The sequence below is a fragment of the Chanos chanos genome, chromosome 12 (genome assembly GCF_902362185.1).
Source record: "Chanos chanos chromosome 12, fChaCha1.1, whole genome shotgun sequence".
Lineage (NCBI taxonomy): Eukaryota > Metazoa > Chordata > Actinopteri > Gonorynchiformes > Chanidae > Chanos > Chanos chanos.
The window spans coordinates 738,878-757,500 of record NC_044506.1 but is presented as its reverse complement, the minus strand read 5'-3'; the positions used below and the strand labels follow the sequence as shown (position 1 = coordinate 757,500).

At 45.4% G+C, this 18,623-nt stretch overlaps 2 protein-coding genes across 3 annotated transcripts in view; both read left to right on the top strand.

Annotated features, from left to right (window-relative positions):
* The window catches only part of carmil1 (capping protein regulator and myosin 1 linker 1), a 50,405-nt gene extending 39,668 nt beyond the window's left edge, over window positions 1-10,737 (top strand). For both annotated transcript variants that reach the window (XM_030788807.1, XM_030788806.1), the window contains exons 32-38: window positions 1,194-1,303; window positions 1,478-1,898; window positions 3,279-3,318; window positions 6,074-6,253; window positions 6,496-6,633; window positions 6,995-7,138; window positions 10,233-10,737. In XM_030788807.1, the coding sequence (XP_030644667.1) occupies window positions 1,194-1,303; window positions 1,478-1,898; window positions 3,279-3,318; window positions 6,074-6,253; window positions 6,496-6,633; window positions 6,995-7,138; window positions 10,233-10,399 (1,200 nt within the window). In that variant the 3' untranslated portion in view covers window positions 10,400-10,737. The remainder of the gene's footprint in view (window positions 1-1,193; window positions 1,304-1,477; window positions 1,899-3,278; window positions 3,319-6,073; window positions 6,254-6,495; window positions 6,634-6,994; window positions 7,139-10,232) is intronic.
* A 695-nt stretch (window positions 10,738-11,432) lies between these two features.
* LOC115825658 (secretagogin) lies at window positions 11,433-17,068 on the top strand. Its single transcript, XM_030789445.1, has 11 exons — window positions 11,433-11,502; window positions 11,606-11,676; window positions 12,339-12,431; window positions 13,028-13,117; window positions 13,588-13,644; window positions 15,263-15,340; window positions 16,012-16,067; window positions 16,313-16,358; window positions 16,506-16,565; window positions 16,695-16,763; window positions 16,940-17,068. Exons 1-11 carry the CDS (start codon window positions 11,433-11,435, stop codon window positions 17,066-17,068), a joined length of 819 nt encoding a protein of 272 aa, XP_030645305.1.
* The last annotated feature ends 1,555 nt before the right edge of the window (window positions 17,069-18,623 follow it).

Sequence of the window (18,623 nt, the reverse complement as noted above, 5' to 3'; positions counted from 1 at the left end):
CAGTAGGTCACTGACAGACAGTAGGTGGAGATCAGACAGTAGGTCACTGACAGACAGTAGGTCACTGACAGACAGTAGATCACTGACAGACAGTAGGTCACTGACAGACAGTAAATCACTGACAGACAGTAGATCACTGACAGACAGTAGGTCACTGACAGACAGTAGGCGGGGGACAGACAGTAGGTCACTGACAGACAGTAGATCACTGACAGACAGTAGATCACTGACAGACAGTAGGTCACTGACAGACAGTAGGCGGGGGACAGACAGTAGGTCACTGACAGACAGTAGGTCACTGACAGACAGTAGATCACTGACAGACAGTAGGTCACTGACAGACAGTAGATCACTGACAGACAGTAGGTCACTGACAGACAGTAGGTCACTGACAGACAGTAGGCGGGGGACAGACAGTAGGTCACTGACAGACAGTAGGTCACTGACAGACAGTAGGCGGGGGACAGACAGTAGGTCACTGACAGACAGTAGGTCACTGACAGACAGTAGATCACTGACAGACAGTAGGTCACTGACAGACAGTAGGCGGGGGACAGACAGTAGGTCACTGACAGACAGTAGGTCACTGACAGACAGTAGGCGGGGGACAGACAGTAGATCACTGACAGACAGTAGGTCACTGACAGACAGTAGGTCACTGACAGACAGTAGATCACTGACAGACAGTAGATCACTGACAGACAGTAGGCAGGATCAGACAGTAGGTGGAGATCAGACAGTAGGTCACTGACAGACAGTAGGTCACTGACAGACAGTAAATCACTGACAGACAGTAGGTCACTGACAGACAGTAGGCGGGATCAGAGAGTAGGCGGGATCAGAGAGTAGGCGGAGCTCAGAGAGTAGGCGGGATCAGAGAATAGGCGGAGATCAGAGAGTAGGCGGAGATCAGACAGTGGGCGGAGATCAGACAGGTAGGTGGAGATCAGACAGTGGGCGGAGATCAGACAGTAAGCGGGGGTCAGACAGGTAGGCAAGACACATTTTATTCATTTACTCACACACACACACTCATACAGAGAAAGCAGATGAGCTTAAAAAAGAAAGAAAACAGTAATAAGGAGTAGTTAGTGTGGTTGAGGTTTGAAAACAAACATATAAAAGAATTGTAAACATACATGAATAATTGCATGTATGTGTGAGCATGAGATTTATCCTGTTAATCTGATCAGGCGGTCTGTACTGCTCCTGAACCCGAGGTGGAGCAGAACTTTCATCTGGACAAACTGGACGAAGGGGTGGATGAATTCTTTACAAGAAAAGTCACGAAAATCGAAACCAAGTAAGTGTCTCTCACACACACACACACACACACACACACACACACTCATACACACGCGAGTACTCTGTGCAACCCCTAGTGTGTGTGTGTATTTTAGTGTGTTGATGAGTGTGAGTGTAGCCCATCTTGGTTCTGTCCATTGCTGACATCATCCACTCTGCCTGTCAATCACAGACATTCCTCGTTGAAAAGTCCCACCCCTCAGGAGGGAGACAGGAGGAGGGAATCACGCATGAGTGGCTTTTTCAACCTAATCAAACCTCGCTCAGCAACCAAACCTTCTCCCCCTTCACCCCACCCTGCCGTTACCATGCCGACAGACAACAGCACCTCCAGCCAGGCCAGTGTCAAAAGCCCCTCCCTCCCCTCTCCAACTGAACCAGTCAAAACACAATCCTCTGAGCCACTGGGCAGCAATGACACCAACCCTCCAGAAGAGCAAAGAACCACTGAGCATAAAACAGAGCCCCACATTGAGAAGGAGGGGCGGGACTGTGTTCTGATTGGCCGACACATGGGCGTGCAAGTGATGGGCGGCGGCCTCCTGGCAGAGATGAAAGCCAGACAGGAAAAGAAATCAGCAAGACCACAGAGAGTGAGTCAGAGAGAAACACACACACCAGCACACACACCAACACACACACACACACACACACACACACGCACACACACGCACACTCACCAGCACACAAACCAACACAGCACAGATGACACACACACACAACACACAGATACAAACGCACACACACCAACACACACGCACACACACCAACACACACGCACACACACACACACACGCACACACACACACACCAACACAGCGCAGATCACACACACAACACACACCCATACATACATGGGTGACACTTGAGACTTATATCAGGTGGGGGGGGGGGGTGCGCATCTCAGCCAAGTATATATATATTTAAGCGTGTGAAGCGATCCTTAATCAAAGTATTGTCACATTTAATGACGTTTCCATCGTTTCAAGCCAGTCCACGGCACCATCTAATGTAGGTAACCCTAAACAGGAAATACGCAGTTTCCACATTTACTGTGTACAGTAGCCTGCATGTGTCATTGTGTTGATTCTAAACACAGCACACATGACACACACACCAACACACACACACAGCGCTGATGATGCACGCACACACACACACACTAACACAACACAGATGACACACGCGCACACACACACATACACACACACACATACACACACACACAGCGCTGATGATGCACGCACACACACACACACTAACACAACACAGATGACACATACGCACACACACACATACACACACACACACACACACACACACACACACATACACACACACACACACACACACACATACACACACACACATACACACACACACACACACATACACACACACACACATACACACACACACACACACACACATACACACACACACATACACACCCGCACACACACACACACACACACACATACACACACACACACACACACACACAGCGCTGATGATGCATGCACACACACACACACTAACACAACACAGATGACACATACGCACCCACACACATACACACCCGCACACCAGCACAGTGCAGATGGCACACACACACACACACACACCAACACAGCGCTGATTACAAACACACACACGCGCACACACACACATGCTATTATATAGTATTATATATAATACTATTCTGGACAGGTGATTGTGGATGGCCATCTGTGAGAAATGTGCCTGTACAGTGTACATGTACAGTGTACTATTACTGCTGTGCTGTAGTACTAAATATAGTGCCGGAGAGACACTGCCCTCTAGTGGCACAAGCAAAAATAATTTCCTTACGAAGGATAAAAATGTAGCCAATGGCATGTCCCTGCCAATCAGTTCTGCACTGTGGAGTGTCGCTATAGATGATGACGAAGTACCTATATTTAATATGCTGTGTTTGTTTTGGTGTTTCCTAGGCGACTGAAGCAGCAGCATTGGCACAGAAACCAGAGTATGGTGAGTACGCTGCAATGCGTTAAAGATGTCAGTCTCCTCCCTCAGGGCGCCCACCTGACCCTTCCATACCATAATGACATTATGACAGAACCCTTCCATACCATAATGACATTATGACAGAACTCTTCCATACCATGATGACATTAGAACAGAACTCTTCCATAGCATAATGACATTAGAACAGAACTCTTCCATACCATAATGACATTATAACAGAACTCTTCCATAGCATAATGACGTTATAACAGAACTCTTCCATAGCATAATGACATTATAACGGAACTCTTCCATACCATAATGACATTATAACAGAACTCTTCCATACCATAATGACATTAGAACAGAACTCTTCACGTCATAATGACATAATAACAGAACTCTTCCATAGCATAATGACATTATAACAGAACTCTTCCATAGCATAATGACATTAGAACAGAACTCTTCCATAGCATAATGACATTAGAACAGAACTCTTCCATACCATAATGACATTAGAACAGAACTCTTCCATACCATAATGATGTTATAACAGAACTCTTCCATAGCATAATGACATTATAACAGAACTCTTCCATACCATAATGACATTAGAACAGAACTCTTCCATACCATAATGACATTAGAACAGAACTCTTCCATAGCATAATGACATTATAGCAGAACCCTTCCATACCATAATGACATTATAACGGAACTCTTCACGTCATAATGACATAATAACAGAACTCTTCCATACCATAATGACATTATAATAGAACTCTTCCATAGCATAATGACATTAAAACAGAACTCTTCCATACCGTAATGACATTATAACAGAACTCTTCCATACCATAATGACATTATAACAGAACTCTTCCATACCATAATGATGTTATAACAGAACTCTTCCATACCATAATGATGTTATAACAGAACTCTTCCATACCATAATGACATTAGAACAGAACTCTTCCATAGCATAATGACATTATAGCAGAACCCTTCCATACCATAATGACATTATAACGGAACTCTTCACGTCATAATGACATTATAACAGAACTCTTTGACGTAGACCAAAAGGACGTGGAGTAGGCCTTCCGCTCAGTAAGAGTAAATCAGAGCCATAGACATCTGTGGTCGTTTACTTCAATCTTGTGCAATAGTACTGAGTCCTGTATTCCACGACATTTTTAATAAGTCCTCACAAGCACAGCATGTACCTAAGGTCTGGAAGGATGCTGTGGTAGTTCCTGTTCCCAAATCCAATAGCCCCAAAACTTTTCATGATTTTAGACCGGTTACTCTTACATCAATTTTAATGAAAACCCTCAAAAACTGGTAAAGTCAGAAATCTTAAGGAAAACAGAGCAGGCACCTGATCCAATGCAGTTTGCTTATAGGCCACATAGAGGAGTAGAGGATGCCACCGTCACTTTGCATAACTTAATTATTAAACACTTGGAGGGAAATGGGTCTCATGCTAGACTTCTGTTGATTTTTCCTCTGCTTTTAACACAATTCAACCCCATATTTTAACCAGTAGGCTTTTAGAACAGTTTGACCTGAGTAATAAACTTGTGGGCTGGAGTCTTGACTTTTTAACTAATAGGACACAAAGAGTGAGGGTCAATGGAATTCTGACAGGTCAAATTTGTTCCTGAGCTGGTTCCCACAAGGATGCCTGCTCTCACCCCTACTATTAATCCTCTACACAAATATGTGAGTCAAGATTCAAGAACTTTGTCACTGTGCAAGCACAATGAAATTTCAGTTGTGTCAACCTTAACCGCTGCATTTATATTAAGACTCACACATATTTACAAAAAAAGTAAGAAATTTGAAAATATAAAGTATCAGCAATAAAAATAGAAATATGACTAAAATGTGCCAGGGTAGGAGTGAGAATAGGACCATCTTAAAGTGTGCAGATGACTCGGTTATTGTTAGTCGGCTTCAGGACAATGGGACCAGCCACAGCCAGGTCATCGACGACTTTAAGTGGTGTGAGGAGTCCTGTCTCCAGTTAAACATATGTAAGACTAAAGACATGATAACTGATTAAATATATATAAAACTAAAGGCGTGATAATTGATTAAACATATGTAAGACTAAAGACATGATAATTGATTAAACATATGTAAGACTAAAGACATGATGATTGATTAAACACATCTGAGACTAAAGACACGATGACTGATTTTAGAAGACATGCCCACACACATGAAGTCACATCCATTAAGCATCAGACAGTGGAATGTGCGCAATCTTACAGGTACCTGGGAACAATTATTGAACAATTAATGACTCAAAACTGAACTTTGAAGCAAACTGTGAAGCTGTGTGCAAAAAGGGGCTTCAGTGTTTGGTTTGTTTGAGGAAACTGTCCGTTTTCCACACTGACAAAATCATTATGTTATCATGCTTTTGTTGAATCGATTTTATTTACTTATTTTAGTTTTAGTGGTTTTAGTAAGGATTGGAACCTGAGCACTTTTATGTTTCTAAATTGTCTGTGTTGTTTGTAAAACTTGTGTCAAGATGGATGATAACTCGTCTATTGCAAACCAAATCTACCTCTGGGTACAAATAAAGTAACCTGAACCTGAGCCAGACCCTGTCTCACTGCAGCGCCTGTCTCACTGCAGGACCTGTCTCGCTGTTATTTGGATTGAACAATGTGAAAAATCACAAAGAGAATTCTTGCTCCACGGATTTTAGTAAGAGTCATTTGGAATTTGTGATTTCTGTGGTTCTCTACCATTACAGACACTGGTTCTCCTGAAATAACCGCCCAGAAAGATACTCGACCAGAACCTCAGCCCCGCACACACCTTCCCATCACCCCCACCAAACCATCCAGCCCAGTCCCTAAACCCAAACCGCCACTGGGCCCGCGAACCTCCGGACCGGTCAGCCCGACACCCCAGAGCTCACACACAGCAGAGGGTGAGTCTCCCATACCACACACACTGCCTCCAGTGTACATCCATCTGACAGACTGACAGACATCCATCTGACAGACTGACAGACATCCATCTGACAGACTGAGTTTTCATACAGACCAAGTGCATATAACCGTGTGTGTTTTTTATTAGTGCTGGAAGTGGCCACATTTTGTTTTGAAAGGTGTTATGATGGACATATCCACTGTTTTTCACTGATAATAACACTGTTTATCTAATCACAAGGCCCCTCAGACAAGAATTCAGAGTCACCGAAAGTGCCTTTACCTGCTCCACGCCAGAAGGGGGCGCTGTCGGTTTCAGAGGGAGAAGAGCAGAGCAGTCCTCTCTCTGAGAGCCCTGAAGAGGAACAGTCACAGAGTGGTGAATATCTCTCTAGTTTTCTCTCTTTTCTTGCCTCTCCATCAGTGAGACTCTCCATCTCCAGCTGTGCCTGCCTGGTGCTTGCATTTCTATCACATGTATGACAGAACTTCATTCAAATATGCAAATATGGCGCCTCATTTAAATATGGAAATATGCTACTTCAGTTAAATATTTATGGCATGTGTATGTGTCTGTGTACAAAATAAAGAGAGAGAGACAGGTGAGAGGGAGATGGCCTTGCTGCAGGATTCAGACTTTGTTGAGTCAGTTCTACTGGTCTGGATGACTAACAGTGAATGAGGCAATGCTATGGACTTGTAGAATGTTCTGGTATTGTTTCTGTGTGTCTGTCCTGTAGGTGAGGGCAGCGTGTTTGATGCAGAGCTGGACGGTATCAGCTCTGAGAAGGCTTGGGCCAAACAGAGGTCATCTCTGCGATCCACAGCCAACCACGCCGAAGAAAACAACCAACACCAGCGCTCCCAGTCCCTCCCTACAGCTGGTTAGACATTTCTCCTCTCATATCTGTTCTTTTATCTTTGCTCCAAACTGAAGAGAAACATGGTATAAATGGGTTTCATGTGTCTATTTGTATTTCTCTATCCTGTCAGGACTGTCCACTTCACGGTTGCATTTCATTCAGATACACTCAGTCTTATCCGATATAATTCCAGTCATCTTCAGTCCTGTACCACTGCACTGCCTCTCAAAGCCACACAGGGCAGACAGTGTGGAGGTGGTAGACAGTGTGGGGTGTGGTAGACAGTGTGGGGTGGTAGACAGTGTAGGGTGTTGAGGTGGTAGACAGTGTGAGGTGGTAGACAGTGTGGGGTGGTAGACAGTGTGAGGTGGTAGACAGTGTGGAGTGTGGTAGACAGTGTGAGGTGGTAGACAGTGTGGGGTGTGGAGGTGGTAGACAGTGTGGGGTGGTAGACAGTGTGGGGTGGTAGACAGTGTGGGGTGTTGAGGTGGTAGACAGTGTTGAGGTGGTAGACAGTGTGGGGTGGTAGACAGTGTGGGGTGGTAGACAGTGTGGGGTGTTGAGGTGGTAGACAGTGTGGGGTGGTAGACAGTGTGGGGTGGTAGACAGTGTGGGGTGGTAGACAGTGTGGGGTGTGGTAGACAGTGTGAGGTGGTAGACACTGTGGGGTGTGGTAGACAGTGTGGGGTGTGGTAGACAGTGTGGGGTGTGGTAGACAGTGTGGGGTGGTAGACAGTGTTGAGGTGGTAGACAGTGTGGGGTGGTAGACAGTGTGGGGTGGTAGACAGTGTGGGGTGTGGTAGACAGTGTGAGGTGGTAGACAGTGTGGGGTGTGGTAGACAGTGTGGGGTGGTAGACAGTGTGGAGGTGGTAGACAGTGTGGGGTGTTGAGGTGGTAGACAGTGTGGCGTGGTAGACAGTGTGGGTGTGGTAGACAGTGTGGGGTGGTAGACAGTGTGGGTGTGGTAGACAGTGTGGGGTGGTAGACAGTGTGGGTGTGGTAGACAGTGTGGGGTGGTAGACAGTGTGGGGTGGTAGACAGTGTGGTGTGGTAGGTGGTGTGGGTGTGGTAGACAGTGTGGGGTGTTGAGGTGGTAGACAGTGTTGAGGTGGTAGACAGTGTGGGGTGGTAGACAGTGTGGGGTGTTGAGGTGGTAGACAGTGTGGAGGTGGTAGACAGTGTGGGGTGGTAGACAGTGTGGGGTGTTGAGGTGGTAGACAGTGTGGGGTGGTAGACAGTGTGGGGTGGTAGACAGTGTGGGTGTGGTAGACAGTGTGGGGTGTGGAGGTGGTAGACAGTGTGGGGTGTGGTAGACAGTGTGGGGTGGTAGACAGTGTGGGGTGGTAGACAGTGTGGGGTGTGGTAGACAGTGTGAGGTGGTAGACAGTGTGGGGTGTTGAGGTGGTAGACAGTGTGGGGTGTGGTAGACAGTGTGGGGTGGTAGACAGTGTGGAGGTGGTAGACAGTGTGGAGGTGGTAGACAGTGTGGGGTGGTAGACAGTGTGGGGTGTGGTAGACAGTGTGGGGTGTGGTAGACAGTGTGAGGTGTGGTAGACAGTGTGGGGTGGTAGACAGTGTGGGTGTGGTAGACAGTGTGGGGTGGTAGACAGTGTGGGGTGGTAGACAGTGTGAGGTGGTAGACAGTGTGGGGTGTTGAGGTGGTAGACAGTATGGAGGTGGTAGACAGTGTGGGGTGGTAGACAGTGTGGGGTGTTGAGGTGGTAGACAGTGTGGGGTGGTAGACAGTGTGGGGTGGTAGACAGTGTGAGGTGGTAGACAGTGTGGGGTGTTGAGGTGGTAGACAGTATGGAGGTGGTAGACAGTGTGGGGTGGTAGACAGTGTGGGGTGTTGAGGTGGTAGACAGTGTGGGGTGGTAGACAGTGTGGGGTGGTAGACAGTGTGGGTGTGGTAGACAGTGTGGGGTGTGGAGGTGGTAGACAGTGTGGGGTGTGGTAGACAGTGTGAGGTGGTAGACAGTGTGGGGTGTTGAGGTGGTAGACAGTGTGAGGTGTTGAGGTGGTAGACAGTGTGGGGTTGTAGACAGTGTGGAGGTGGTAGACAGTGTGGGGTGGTAGACAGTGTGGAGGTGGTAGACAGTGTGGGGTGTTGAGGTGGTAGACAGTGTTGGGTGGTAGACAGTGTGGGGTGGTAGACAGTGTTGGGTGGTAGACAGTGTGGGGTGTTGAGGTGGTAGACAGTGTGGGTGTGGTAGACAGTGTGGGATGGTAGACAGTGTGGGGTGGTAGACAGTGTGGGTGTGGAGGTGGTAGACAGTGTGGGGTGTTGAGGTGGTAGACAGTGTTGGGTGGTAGACAGTGTGGGGTGGTAGACAGTGTGGGGTGTTGAGGTGGTAGACAGTGTGGGGTGTGGGGTGTGGGGGTGGTAGACAGTGTTGGGTGGTAGACAGTGTTGGGTGGTAGACAGTGTGGGGTGGTAGACAGTGTGGGGTGGTAGACAGTGTGGGGTGTGGGTGTGGTAGACAGTGTGGGGTGGTAGACAGTGTGGGGTGGTAGACAGTGTGGGGTGTGGGTGTGGTAGACAGTGTGGGGTGGTAGACAGTGTGGGTGTGGTAGACAGTGTGGGGTGGTAGACAGTGTGGGGTGTGGTAGACAGTGTGGAGGTGGTAGACAGTGTGGGGTGTTGAGGTGGTAGACAGTGTGGGGTGGTAGACAGTGTGGGTTGTTGAGGTGGTAGACAGTGTGGGTTGTGGTAGACAGTGTGGGGTGTTGAGGTGGTAGACAGTGTTGGGTGGTAGACAGTGTTGGGTGGTAGACAGTGTTGGGTGGTAGACAGTGTGGGTGTGGTAGACAGTGTGGGGTGTTGAGGTGGTAGACAGTGTGGGGTGGTAGACAGTGTGGGTGTGGTAGACAGTGTTGGGTGGTAGACAGTGTTGGGTGGTAGACAGTGTTGGGTGGTAGACAGTGTTGAGGTGGTAGACAGTGTGGGTGTGGTAGGTGGTGTGGGTGTGGTAGACAGTGTGGGGTGTGGGGTGGTAGACAGTGTGGGGTGTGGGGGTGGTAGACAGTGTGGAGTGTGGGGTTTTTTTTTTTTGTGCATTATGGTTTGATGGGTATTGATGCTGAGTGACACTGTTGTGTTTTTCGTGTTTACAGTGGGAACACTGAACACACAACAGTCTGCCCAGGGTCCCAACCTCAAAGCGCTGGACTCAGATGGTCTGCCCTCTGACCCTGAGGAAAACTTGCCTGAAGGGGACACGACCTCTGACCTAACGTCACCTAACACAGAGAACCAATCGATGGATACAGTCGCCGTATAGACATTATTTCAATATACTGACATCATCCCAGTGTAATGTACATCATTCATGTGGCTACTTCACATCTTAAACTGAAATGAAACGGCTCTTAGGGAGCTTCACCGCTACTTTGACTGAATACAGAATAAACACGCACCTTATAAGGCCTGATGCACAGCCGCAGCCGATCTGAAAGTACTAAAGTGCAGTCTGTCCTCTGTCATGCTTTCCTATACTGGTCAGGTATAGCTCCTGCAGTTTGACTGAATTTTCATTTTAAGAAAAACTTACCTTGTGCACAACTTCCTCTGCTGTGAACTGGATGAATAAGTTAACAATTTCCCCAAACTTTTGGTAAAATGTTATTTTCTTTACTACCAAAGAGTATATATATATATATATATACATATATGTATGTATAATATATTTGAACTTTCATTTTATTCTTTTATCTGGGGAAATGGTTTATGGTGATGGTTTTCTGGAACAAAAAAAAATGTGATTATGCTTCAAAAGAATATACTTTTGTAAAAGACATTTTAACCACTTTTATTTTAGTATGAAAAATATTATTGGAAAATATCATGTTGACAGTGAAAGATCTATGGATATGGTGTTGCATTGCTTTTCGAAGGCCCTGTCTGTATATTTTGTACGAATAAAAAACTCACTGACATTCACTGACTCTGATCTCGTAAAGATATATTAGTCATATTAGTCTGTGCGGGCTTTGCCTAGGTTTTCACAAACTATATTCATCACATTTTGTAAATCTGAAGAGTTTCACATACATGCGTGTACTGTTTCGCCTTTAACTGTTTTTGGAAACATTTTGTGATCACAGTCTCTCATTTTTCTGACCCACTGTGTTGGTCAGTATGTGGGTGTAAAAGACGGGGCTGCTCCCTGCTCGTGCTGCTGCGCGCGTTGTTGGAAGTCAGACTGAGAGTGAGTGGACGAGTCCGCGTGGAGCTCAGCTGGGAAAACTTAGGTGACGCTTGTCCCTACTCTCGTGCAGAATTGTTACGAAGTTTGATTTCGGGTTTTTAGCACCATGGACAGCACGTTGGCTAAACTAGACGCTTCTGCTTTTCTTCAAGTCTGGCAACACTTCGACAAAGCCGGTACTGTAACTGACACACCGACAGGAATCCTTTTAAAGATTGAAAATTGTTTTTTAATGGGTCAGATGAATTCTCTGAGCGGTATTCATTGCTTATGTTGCAGATAATGGCTACATCCAAGGAAAGGAATTGGAAGAGTTTTTCCGACACGTCGTTAAGAAATTAGGGATAAGTGTAGGCACATTGAATGTTTTGTTTTATTCTTTTGACAATCAAATTAAAGATGTATTGTCTTTGTTCATTTGTCATCATAACCCTGCAACAATTAATGACCATACGTGCACAGTAGTGTAGTGCAGCGGTCTAGACGTGGACGACGTGAGTATGTCGACTGCCATTCTGTGATATATACGTGAGATGTTTGACGGCTGTTGGAGCATTATCCGCAGAGCAATCTTGTTCTTCACAAAATACATTCAAATGCTAAGCCTGTTGTTTTATTCGAGACACTGGCTAAACAAACTAAACTGACAAGCCTCCTCCTCCTTTGTGTCTTTGAATGGAACGTTCGTAAAGATTTTCTGAGGTCATAGAGCCATAGATTATGAAAAGGTCTCAGTGAGTTCCCCCATGATTTCAAGTAAACCATCCTAATTCTTAGGTGGATTAGCTCTTTTATATATTCTGTTGGTTCTCATCTTGACTCAGAACTTCAGCTCCGAAGAACTGTTTTAAAACAGTCACACTGATCATACTCGTACCTCCGACATGTAATACATATCACACTGAACCAACCATAACCACCATCAAACAAATTGTAGTATTGCTAAAGAATCGTTCTCGTTTATATTTGCGACATGAGTTACGGTAGTTTAAACATCCTGATTTTTTCAAAGGGTAAACTCGCTGAGGAAAAGGTTCAACATCTGAGAGAAAGATTAATGTCGACCTCTGGCATCGGTGCGGACGGACGGCTGCAGATTGAAGAGGTACTGAATACTGTCTTTTCTTGTGAGGGAGCTTGTTTATAGCTTAATTAGTTATAGGTTCATTCTAGTTAATTGCATGGTTTGTTCGAAGGACAGTGTATTACACATTAGCTACACATTAACACCACCGTAACACTGTGAATAAATAACCTTCTCCAGTCGGCAGTCTTTCTGCTGGAGACAGCTCAATCAAACAGCTCAGAGACGGACCGAGGAGTACCGAGAGAGCTCTCAGTAAGAGGAACAAGAACTGAACAGGAACTGAAACCCCTTGCTTAAGAATGAGCTGAGGGTCCGAAAGAAGCGTTTAAGATATTAATGATAAGGATGGGAGTGTAATGATGGCTCGTTTGCTGATTTTCGGAAGTCTTTTATAGATCAATATTAGAATAAAACAGTCGAGGGGATTCTAACACTTTTTGATCCTCTTGAACAGATCCGAAACAGAAAATAAAATGTTTGTCATACTCTTAGGTCAGCTGTTTTTTTATCATATGTTGGGCTCCAGAATTTGCACTATTTGGTGCATTTCACAGAGAATAAAAGCGACCTGTTGGGTTGATGAATGACTTCCTGAACTGATTGTCATTTGGTAGTTGGCGACAATGATCCTCCCGGAGGAGGAGAACTTCCTGTTGCTGTTCCGCAGAGAGACCCCGCTGGACAGTAGCGTGGAATTCATGAGGGTGAGAGCAGCTTGTTTGTTTGGTTCATTTTAAAGTGGTTTGGTTTTTGTGTGTGTGTCTATCTATCTATCTATCTACACACACACATAGACAGATAGATAGATAGATAGACAGATAGATAGACAGATAGATAGATAGATAGATAGATAGATAGATAGATAGATAGATAGATAGATAGATAGATAGATAGATAGATAGATAGGTAGATAGATAGATAGAAACACGGTGCTGTCTTTTTGTGTACTCTCTTCCCTCTGGAGACAGTGAAATATTAAGAATCGAGTGTATTTGTTGTGTTATGGCCATTCACAGCTGCAGTTGATATATTATTTTCCATGGTCTAGATGCAACCTTGGTCTAAACAGTGACTTTTAATGAGAGTTTTGATTGATTTCTGAAGCATTCTCTCCCTCTCTCCCTGTCTGTCTGTCTGTCTCTCTGTCTCTGTCTCTGTCTCTCTCTCCTTTCAGATCTGGAGAAACTATGATGCTGACAGCAGTGGATACATCTCAGCGGTGGAGTTAAAGGTACTGCTCTCTGTCTCACTAAGTACCACTCTTCCTCCTCAGACTCATTAGCACCATTCTAACAGGCCACAGCCCTCATGCACTGCCTGGAGGAGCACCATTCTGACAGGCCACAGCCCTCATGCACTGCCTGGAGGAGCACCATTCTGACAGGCCACAGCCCTCATGCACTGCCTGGAGGAGCACCATTCTGACAGGCCACAGCCCTCATGCACTGCCTGGAGGAGCACCATTCTGACAGGCCACAGTCTTCATGCACTGCCTGGAGGAGCACCATTCTAACAGGCCACAGCCCTCATGCACTGCCTGGAGGAGCACCATTCTAACAGGCCACAGCCCTCATGCACTGCCTGGAGGAGCACCATTCTGACAGGCCACAGCCCTCATGCACTGCCTGGAGGAGCACCATTCTGACAGGCCACAGCCCTCATGCACTGCCTGGAGGAGCACCATTCTGACAGGCCACAGCCCTCATGCACTGCCTGGAGGAGCACCATTCTGACAGGCCACAGTCTTCATGCACTGCCTGGAGGAGCACCATTCTGACAGGCCACAGTCTTCATGCACTGCCTGGAGGAGCACCATTCTGACAGGCCACAGCCCTCATGCACTGCCTGGAGGAGCACCATTCTGACAGGCCACAGTCTTCATGCACTGCCTGGAGGAGCACCATTCTGACAGGCCACAGTCTTCATGCACTGCCTGGAGGAGCACCATTCTGACAGGCCACAGTCTCCATGCACTGCCTGGAGGAGCACCATTCTGACAGGCCACAGTCTTCATGCACTGCCTGGAGGAGCACCATTCTGACAGGCCACAGCCCTCATGCACTGCCTGGAGGAGCACCATTCTGACAGGCCACAGTCTTCATGCACTGCCTGGAGGAGCACCATTCTGACAGGCCACAGTCTTCATGCACTGCCTGGAGGAGCACCATTCTGACAGGCCACAGTCTTCATGCACTGCCTGGAGGAGCACCATTCTGACAGGCCACAGTCTCCATGCACTGCCTGGAGGAGCACCATTCTGACAGGCCACAGCCCTCATGCACTGCCTGGAGGAGCACCATTCTGACAGGCCACAGTCTCCATGCACTGCCTGGAGGAGCACCATTCTGACAGGCCACAGTCTTCATGCACTGCCTGGAGGAGCACCATTCTGACAGGCCACAGTCTTCATGCACTGCCTGGAGGAGCACCATTCTGACAGGCCACAGCCCTCATGCACTGCCTGGAGGAGCACCATTCTGACAGGCCACAGTCTTCATGCACTGCCTGGAGGAGCAGACAATGAATGGATCATTTTTGCTCTTAAATTTCTCAAATAACTTTAACTTGGTCAAGTTTTTGCCACAATAGGTGCCTCAAAAAAACCTTGTCATCTTCATTTCATCTTGGCTGTTATTATTGTGTGGTGTGGTCTGAATAATTGTCTGCCTTTGAGTTCCTCATGAGCCATTGTTTTGTGCCATTTATATTTGTTTGTTCATGACTTTTCACTCCAGTAACCTTGTCTGCTCCTTTTCCATCTCTTCCTTAAGCTACTATTTCCATGAGTTAAAAGGGTTTTTTATGATGATCTGACCATCTCTTCACCCTTGCCTCCCTCATCCAATCAGAGCTTCCTGCAGGATCTGTTCCAACAGCACCAGAAGGTGATCACCAGTGCCAAACTGGAGGAGTACACTGATGCTATGGTAATGAAACTCTGACCTATGACCTCACATCTGTCTGACAAATATACTCTTTAAATGTGTCAGTCTTGACTTTCACTGTGGTAGATTTCATGGTGTAGAACAGGTTTCATTTCAGTTACTTCTCTATTATCTCTGTTTGCTGTGGTTCTGCTGGATAAATGTTGTGATGGGTTCTCTGTGGTTCTGCTGAATAAATGTTGCGATGGGTTCTCTGTGGTTCTGCTGGATAAATGTTGTGACGGGTTCTTTGTGGTTCTGTTGGTCAAATGTTGTGATGGGTTTTTTGTGGTTCTGTTGGATAAATGTTGTGACGGGTTCTCTGTGGTTCTGCTGGATAAATGTTGTGATGGGTTTTTTGTGGTTCTGTTGGTCAAATGTTGTGAAGGGTTCTCTGTGGTTCTGCTGGATAAATGTTGTGACGGGTTCTCTGTGGTTCTGCTGGATAAATGTTGTGACGAGTTCTTTGTGGTTCTGTTGGTCAAATGTTGTGACGGGTTCTTTGTGGTTCTGTTGGTCAAATGTTGTGATGGGTTCTTTGTGGTTCTGTTGGATAAATGTAATGAAGGGTTCTCTGAGGTTCTGTTGGATAAATGATATGATGAGTTCTTTGTGGTTCTGTTAGGTTCTCCGCAGTGTTTGATCTCTGTTTCACCTTCACTTCTCTCTTTCAGATGAAAATGTTTGACAAAAACCAAGATGGTCGACTGGATCTGAATGATCTGGCCAGGTAAATCCCTGGAATGCATCCATATATTAGTTAGTCTTACATTAGTTAGTCATGTATTAGTTATTCTTATATTAGTCTCATATTGGCTAGTTATACATTAGTTGGTCATATATTAGTTAATATCATATTAGTTAGTCATATGTTAGTTAGTCTTATATTTGTGTCTTATTACAGTGGATGTTTCATAAATTATTGGCATTGAACTGATTTCTTATAGTAATCTCTCTTTTGCTTTGCCTACCCAGAATCCTTTCTTTAAAGGAAAACTTCTTGCTGAAATTTGAAATGGATGTAAGTTAGATTTTCTCATGTTTAACAATGAAAGACTTGAGTTCATGTCAGTATTTTTCTTTGATGCTATTTTCTCTCTTTACCTCAGTTATGAAGTGTAAATATGTAATAATTAGTTTGAACTGAAAGTAATATAACACTCTGCAGGCTTGCAGCCAGGAGGACAGAAAAAGGGACTTTGAGAAGATCTTTGCCCACTACGATGTGGTGAGTTTCACACAGGGTCACTGAAGCTGGGGTGGGAGCATGCAGTCTAGTCATGTGTGCATTCTCAGCACTCAGTATGTCACATTTTCACTATAGCACATTTGTGAAACTCGTTCCATGTTTTGTCAGAGTAAGACTGGGGCATTAGAAGGGCCAGAGGTGGATGGATTTGTCAAAGACATGATGGAGCTGGTGAAGGTACAGAACATGGAGCTGCTCCATCACTAACATCTCCCCCATCGTTCTTAAATAAATACTGAACTCGGTTGAACAGGTTTGGTCTGTTTCGGCCATTATCTCTCACTGTGTTAATCTGACCCTCCCTCTCTGTCTTTCTGTCTCTATCTCCATCACTCTTTCGCCCCATTTCTAAGCCCAACCTCAGTGGGGCGGACCTGGACAAGTTCCGGAGGATTCTGCTGGGCCACTGTGACATTAATGGAGATGGAAAGATCCAGAAGAATGAGCTGGCTTTGTGTCTGGGCCTGAAGTTGAGTCCATGAGGTCTTGACAGGACACACACACACACACACACACACAAACACATCACCAACCAACTGTTAATGCTGACAGGCTTTCAGTAGCATTAGGAGTGTAGTGTTGCAGCAGGGTTGGAAGGTGATGGGATTTGGAGTGAAATGTGCTGTTTGTTAGTTATAGACTCATAGACCCCTGTTGTGGTCTTGGTGTGAAGTGTATTGTGTACAGTGCCATAGTGCTGTTAAAGACACTAGTTAAATTGTCCTTATATGACCAAGAAGTACATAATTAGACTAATTTCATAATTAGACTGTTGTCAGATCTAAAGGTGACATGTATGGACACATTACGCTAGATATAAAATTCATTTTGTTTTAATCAGATACAAATGCCATACTGTCTTAAATTAGATATGAGTTTCATATTGTCTTGTGTTAGAAATGATTGTGATTAATGTCTTGTGCAGTTCTTCAGAGACTCATTTGGTGTTGTCTCATTTGGTGTTGTCTGATGTCCCGGGAGCAGAGCCATAGATGTAATCAGTGTGGAGTGAAACTGATCTTTCCTCTGTATTATATTCTTTCTCAAAATTATTCAAATGAAATGTTATTGAATGATGGTCAGGACATGGAACATAGAGAGTAAAATGTGTCTTTTTGGATGTTTGACTGATGGAATTTTTTTTCCTTAGTAGTTTTGTTTTAACTGAAATCTGGTTCATTTAGAAGATGTGTTGATATAAGACCTTTGTGTCTCCATCTCTTCGCCCTGCCCTTATGTTAACTTGACTTTGATTATGCATTACTGCTGGTATGAAGAAGTGTTGGATATAAACACACTTTTGGACCAGCCCAGAGAGATTCTCTCAGAGAGAGGTGTGTAAGGAATGTGCTGTCTGGGTTAACCTTTTTTTTTTTTAAATGCTACTGCACTGAATAATAAGATCATAGAAATGCTCGGTGTGATTTGTGCTTTTATTGTCTAATGATCATTCTCTCTTTTTGTCTGACCCAAACAGTAGTGTTAGGGGAGACCAGTGTGGTAGAGGAGTCAGTGGTTTTGCATCAGACTCATCCACTGGTTTAACGGAGGAACATAACAGCACAGAAACGGCATATTGCTCTGTTGCTGTGGTAACCCAGCACAGTGCGTTAGTGACTGTAATAAGAGAGTAAACATGGCCAGTTGATCATGAATCATTTGGATTAAAGAGGTTTTCAAAGGTCCAGTTGTTTCGGAATAGCGCCAACTATCAGCCACACAACACTTTCAGCCAGCCAGAGGCCGCATCTTCACCGGGTATGTCCTCCCCACCCACCCAACACCTGAGAGCAGGGCCAATCAGAGCAGGCTGTGAGTAGCCCTGACATGTGACTTTGATTTAGGAGAGATGGTTTGTGTGGTGTTGGAGGCTGAGATGTGTTTGATTTGGGAGAGATGGTTTGTGTGGTGTTGGAGGCTGAGATGTGTTTGATTTGGGAGAGATGGTTTGTGTGGTGTTGGAGGCTGAGATGTGTCTGATTTGGGAGAGATGGTTTGTGTGGTGTTAGGGACTGAGATGTGTCTGATTTGGGAGAG

What these genes read in the sequence shown, in the direction of transcription:
- LOC115825658 (XM_030789445.1), top strand. Translation starts at nt 11,433, where the DNA reads ATGGACAGCACGTTGGCTAAACTAGACGCTTCTGCTTTTCTTCAAGTC. An exon ending in TTAAGAAATTAGGGATAAGT is followed by an intron (nt 11,677 to 12,338) that starts GTAGGCACATTG and finishes ATTTTTTCAAAG; the next exon opens with GGTAAACTCGCTGAGGAAAA. An exon ending in GACGGCTGCAGATTGAAGAG is followed by an intron (nt 12,432 to 13,027) that starts GTACTGAATACT and finishes GTCATTTGGTAG; the next exon opens with TTGGCGACAATGATCCTCCC.